This window comes from Amblyomma americanum, chromosome 7 (assembly GCF_052857255.1).
Source record: "Amblyomma americanum isolate KBUSLIRL-KWMA chromosome 7, ASM5285725v1, whole genome shotgun sequence".
Lineage (NCBI taxonomy): Eukaryota > Metazoa > Arthropoda > Arachnida > Ixodida > Ixodidae > Amblyomma > Amblyomma americanum.
The window spans coordinates 129,925,867-129,931,866 of record NC_135503.1 but is presented as its reverse complement, the minus strand read 5'-3'; the positions used below and the strand labels follow the sequence as shown (position 1 = coordinate 129,931,866).

The window sequence follows — 6,000 nt, the reverse complement described above, 5'->3', positions numbered from 1 at the left end:
AACGTGACGCCCTTGAGGTGCTTCACGCCTCGGCCTCCACGAACAAAGCTGCCGGGGAGGAGCGAAGGCACAAAGGCGCTAGCTGCAGCGCAGCACTATTCTGTAGAGCTATCGGGTGCTGCTCGTCCATGGTAGCAAGGTCAAGGTATGCAGGCGTGCTGGCTGTACGCACGGAATTGTAGTAGTTGGCTCCAGCGGTGTAGCACGGTGGCGAACTGCGTAAGTGCGAATATTTTCACCAATTAAATATAGAAAGGTGCCAATGTTGATTGACGGCTGCTTCAAATATGGGCAGCGCTGCCCAACTGACGGCCTTATCGGCTCTCCGTAGAACCTTAAGCGTTATTCTCCAGAGCGTGCTAGCCACATGTCATTCCTATTCACGGGAGCGTGGTGGCGCTAGAAGTTCAAGTGCGGGCCGTGCGTCGAGTTTATACGGGCTGAAAAAGTTTTCTTACGTAAAATGTTGGCAGAACTCAGAGAAACATGCAGATCTAAAGTTCTGCCCTTGCCAGCCCGTGTTATTTCGAGAGTTCACTTGTATCACAGCAAACTACTAATGTTGTGAATCCTTAGGTATGCACTTTCTCGGGTGATGGGGCAGTTTATAGAATTGTGTATTTAAACAGTTGATCTCAAACTTTTTGCGGGGCTAGTCGGTGCATTCTTACATAAGTCAAACAGCGCGAAAGAAGCCCGAAGGCGAAACGAAGAACCGACCATAAATAGCGCTCAGCGCTCTTTCCCCTCCCTTCTTCTTCATTTCGCCTTCGGGCTGCTTCTTTCGTGCTGTTTAACGTATGTAATAGTTGATCTATTGTAACTGCCTCTTTTAAGTGCAATAGATTTCTATTAATGGAGTTTCGCTCCAATGTACAACAGCTGAGTGCTGTGCCTGGCGCCCGGCCTCTATAATTGTTTCTTCCACAGGTGAAATGGTGATTTTGTCCCAGCAATGTGCATTTGATTTGATTAGGATATTACACCGTGAGGTGCAGCTCATATCATCGTCTGGTGCCTCAGTTACGGAGCCGCCAAGTATACGTATAGATAATTTTTTCTTTGAAGTAATAATTTAAACCTAAAACTATGTGGAAACAAACCTTGGCTGCTGGGATGCGATGGCGGAGGCCTTCTAGTCTCCCAGTGGTGGAGCGGCTTCCAGCCAACTTGCTTAAGCGGCGTTTACTGGTTTCTCTTTCCACAGATATTCATGATGGTGAACACAGGCTTGACTGCACCCTTTGTGGGCCTCTGCCTTTTGGCAGTGTTGTTTCCATTTGTTCACTCGAAGGTGAGTATATTCATTTCAACGTGGTACCATTATTGGTGTACCGTTAAAGGGCTCGAGTGGGCAACCGCCTAAGGCTGTAAATGTAATTATTTGTAAAGTTTGAATTGCTATTAATAGTGCGATTACAAGCGTAGTGACACATTAATTTCTATTAATTTTTATATCTTAGACGGGTTCTATTTCTAAAGGTCTTACGCAAATGTCCTCTGACCATGTTCATTGTTTTATTATAAGGCTCGATGCTGTTACCTCGCATGCTCACTGATTGGCTGCTGCGTAGTTTACAGAAATGTTCGCCTTTTTGCCTTCGTCAGATCTAAGTTATGACTTCAGTCCTCTCCACATATTTTACGCCAAAAGTAGCGACTGGCAACCACCTTTTTTAGCAGCAACTAGAAATTCAGAGGGAACATAGAATTTTTGCATGTTGTTGTGAACCGGAAGCTCCAATACTTCAAGGTAGTGTGAGCTACTGTGTAGCCTTCTAGATGTGGCGCGCTTTGAGGAAACTCTTTCTTGCCAAGATTTTAGGAAGACCTTTGACGTTGGCTCACATTCCTTATTAATACAATAATTATTTTCTTACAACATAAATGAGAACATTATTAGGTGGATAAAAGAATATTTGTTTCAGCATTAGGCGTCAGTGTGTTGTTGTCAACAGTAAGGAGTCGAATGATGTTGCTGTAACATCAGGAGTGCCTCAGGGATCCGTCATGGGCCCTTATTTTTCATAATTAACAAATATGACATCGTTTCAGGCATTTCTTCATGCGTGCGTCTTTTTGCAGATGATTGTGTTGTATACAATTGTTAACGATAAGAGTGACTGCAATGCATTACAATAGGACTTATGTAAAGTAGCCCAGTGCTGCGAGAATTGGGGAATGCATGTTAATTTACAAAACTTTCTACATATTTCTTTCACTAGAAATAAGGTTCCCCACAATTTCACTTATAATATTAATAATAGCAGACTGCATTCAGTGTTGAAAGTTAAATATCTTCTTGCATACTTAACCAGTACAATGCCATGGCGCCGTCACGCGGATTTTGCTACTGCCAAAATCTGCCGCGTTTTGGGCTTCCTGCGACGTAACGCAAAATTTTTCCCCATTGAAGACAAAAGGACTGCTGTGTAATACAAATGTTAGAAGCATATTTCAGTACGCTTGCACAGTCTCGGACACGAAATCCTTGATTGACATTAAAAAGCTAGAAAGAGTTCAGAATTCGGCCGTTCGTTTTGTTTATAATAACTATGGGAGATATTTTAGTGTAACGAGCATTAAAAAAGGTTTGTGTTGGGACACACTTGATGACCGTAGGAAAGTTCTGCGTTTAAAATTATTTCATAATATATTTCATTCAAGAACTGGAATAGACAAAATCAAATATATAGTCAACCCTGATTATGTGTCTTTACGGATAGATCACTCACCTAAATTTAAAGAATACAGATGCTGGACTGACCCTTTCAAAATGTTATTTTTCCCCAAAACAATTTCGGAATGGAACAAGCTGCCGGAGGAAGCAGTGTCCATACAATTAAATTATTTATTTTCTTCCATGCTGTGACAGTTTTTCTTTTGTTTATATATATATATATATATATATATATATATATATATATATATATATATATATATATATATATATATATATATATATATATATATATATTATTTCCGTATTCTTTCGATCTCAATGTTATATTTTTTTAAACCACCTGCACGCGCCAGTATTTAAGTATTTTCTTTTTCAATCTCCCCACACTAATAGCACACAATGGCGCTGTGATTATGATTATAAATAAATAAATAAATCATATGGCAAGAGGGAACCATCGAGTTCAGGCAGGTAACAGCGGGAAAGGCTTTTGAAGCTAGCCGTTGTCCTGAAAAATTTAGCCGCCAAAATAAATTCAGTTGTCTTGTTTAGATTAGAGCCCCCTGACGTAGTCGTGCGTTCCGTTAATGCCTTTCTCACTCTGTAAAATGGAGCGCTTCGAGGTAACATTAAGCTACGTTTTGCTGCTTTCCTTCACCGTATTTCACGACTTTAGGCGTTGTACAACGTTTTACACGCGACAAGCGGCGTTTTGTACATCGCCAGCTCCGCAGCAACATCAACGTCTAACGCAAACAAACAACGGCAGTCCTCGTAAGGAATATTGTCTTCGCATTCGCCCTCCACTTTCCACTTCGTTTTTTTTTTCTTATCTTAAACGTCCAACTTCCAAAACATGTTGCAGCTGAAGTATGAAACGTGTACACGGTTCTGTCGAACGTTTCTTTTTCTCGCAACACTGCAATTTAGCCCCAGAATACATCCTTTTTGAAGAGAACCATCGAAATCTCGTGCGTCACCTGTACCGGCGCCTTATCCAACGCTGAGCTGACTGCTTAGCTTGTCGTGGTGTCTATTCAAAACCAGTGCAGCGCGTCATCTGCATCTGCTGCTTTACAAACGCCATGCGACACGCGACCTTTCTACCCACGCAAGCTTTTTCAATTGCCCTGTCATTCATAGCGGAAGCGCTTTCGGGCTAGCTTCATCGTCAGCACCCATGTTTGTTTACAAACATCAAAACCACTTATAACACAACAGGAAGCAGGTGCTTTGGTCGTGCTGAGTGCGTAGTGACTGCATGTTCCTGCTTTCAAAGTAGCGTATGGAAGGCTTGTTAGCCAAAAAAAAAAAAGAACTACGCTACGCAAAACATGTTTTGCGTAGCGTAGCGCTTCAACTTCGCGGTTCAGCTTTAGTCATGTGCTCAACGAATAGCGCTATAATGATCCGCTGAACGTTTCAACACGAAACCCGATAACTTCAGTGCCGCTTGCTATTTGTACTGTAACACCAATAAAGCTGAAGTAAAACTTCTCGAGAAAAGAGAAATTGGAAAAATTTCTTTTCTGATTTGTTGTTTAAAGTACTGGACCGTGTTTCATACCGGATGGGGGTCTGTGGCAAAAGCCAAAGCTTTGCTGTGTACTCGAAAAATGCGAACGACGCGATTCTACATAAACACAGGGGACGGCCACAGCGGCGCCCTCATTAGGCGGCCATGAGAATCTAAATGGCTCCATTTGATGGGCAGTCTCTAACCATGACGCTGAAATTTTAAGACAGCATACACTGATCGTGGGGAAAATTTTGAGCTATCTAAAAGATATGCGCATTTTAGCTAAGTAAGAATTTGCGGCATCATACGTGGGCTTAAAATTAGATATATCCTCCAAGGAAGCAAAGCTGGATATAATAATTGGTCATAAAAGAACCGCCACAAAGAAAAAATGAAATTGAACTGTATAATTTTTGCCGCAACCGAGCATGAATAATGTCGAGGTATGATTGTTCGCAATGGGATTCTAGAACTAGCATATAAATGTTTCCTTCCGTGAATGTTAAACTAGACAAGTTTTTTAACCATAAACAAATTAATTAAACCGAGTTTTTTCAATCAAGTTCCCGCTAAGGTCGGCGGCTTTTTAAATCAATGTCTCGCTGTGAGGAAACTTTCAGCTTCATAAAGCATATGGTACATGTTGCACAGCATACCTGGGAATTGGAGTTACTTGCGAGACACTAGGACCAAGAAGCGCTATCAATGGATTGGCGTTGTTAGTGGTGTGCGCGGTATAAAAGTACCAAGACGAAAGTTCTGAAGTGAATAGCGACATTTTAAAAAACGACAGACCGAAAGTCTGTTGTTCACCAGTACTGAGCAATATGTTTTGGTGTTTGCGCAGATTTTATTTCCGGTAAGTGAAAATCTCAAGTGAGCGCCTCTACTGCGCGTATTCACATCACAGCGCATTAGCCACCAGCCATACTTATCGCTTGTTGCATCACCCGAGATACTACACATAACAATGATGGCTATGAGGAACCAGCGTAAAGAGGCCGTACCCGCATTAAGCACGCTTTGCACTTTAAGAGCATGGGGCCCGTGCAACCATAGGCCGTGAAAAAGAAGCCCAGGAGTGTGGGTCCACTGTGCAGTTTACGTGCGTGATCGTGCACTTTTATGCAGACGATGCCACAAAATTCGACTGCATGCTACATATGCCTGCCTAGCTGCATGTTCGCGCATGTATTGGTAGCGGTTTCATTTGATTTTTATTTAATATCATGTGATGTGGGGTGCACAGGCAAAAAGAGAAAAAGGCTTAACTGGGCCAATGCACCCATTCATTTAGCGCAGGGGTTGCAAAAATCATGTTACACAACATGAATACCTATATCCATAAACATAGACAGAGAGAGAGCAATTGAAGGTTAAACAGCATAGATATAATATTCGTAGACACAATATATACAGTATCAAAAAGAAGAGCAAAATATAAAAATATTATTGTCGTCTTTGCAAAAAAAAACTGAAAAACAAGCATGACTAGGTAATAAAATTAGTACAAGTGGAAAACACATGCATTTCTAAGTAAAGATATGGCGCCAATTTTTCTCGGACAATATCATAACATCTATGTCAATTTGTAGTAACTGATTTATGGTAGTGGGCAAAGCGAATTTTAGTATCTCTTTACCATACTTGGCACATTTGCCAACTATCCGGAATTCTTGATTATGTGAAGGGTATGAAACTATATTTCTATTTAATTCGGCTAACTCAGCCGGGGTTTGGATGTTGTTTACGACTCTTGACCTGTCAAATTTGCATACCCTAAAGCCATACATTGGGT

The 6,000-nt window shown here is 41.4% G+C and overlaps 1 protein-coding gene across 4 annotated transcripts in view; it reads left to right on the top strand.

The window, feature by feature from the left end:
* Window positions 1-6,000, top strand: part of LOC144097459 (sodium-coupled monocarboxylate transporter 2-like) — a 94,337-nt gene that overhangs the window by 69,059 nt on the left and 19,278 nt on the right. For all 4 annotated transcript variants that reach the window (XM_077630183.1, XM_077630184.1, XM_077630182.1 and 1 more), the window contains one exon: window positions 1,208-1,294. In XM_077630183.1, coding sequence (XP_077486309.1) covers window positions 1,208-1,294 — 87 coding nt within the window. The remainder of the gene's footprint in view (window positions 1-1,207; window positions 1,295-6,000) is intronic.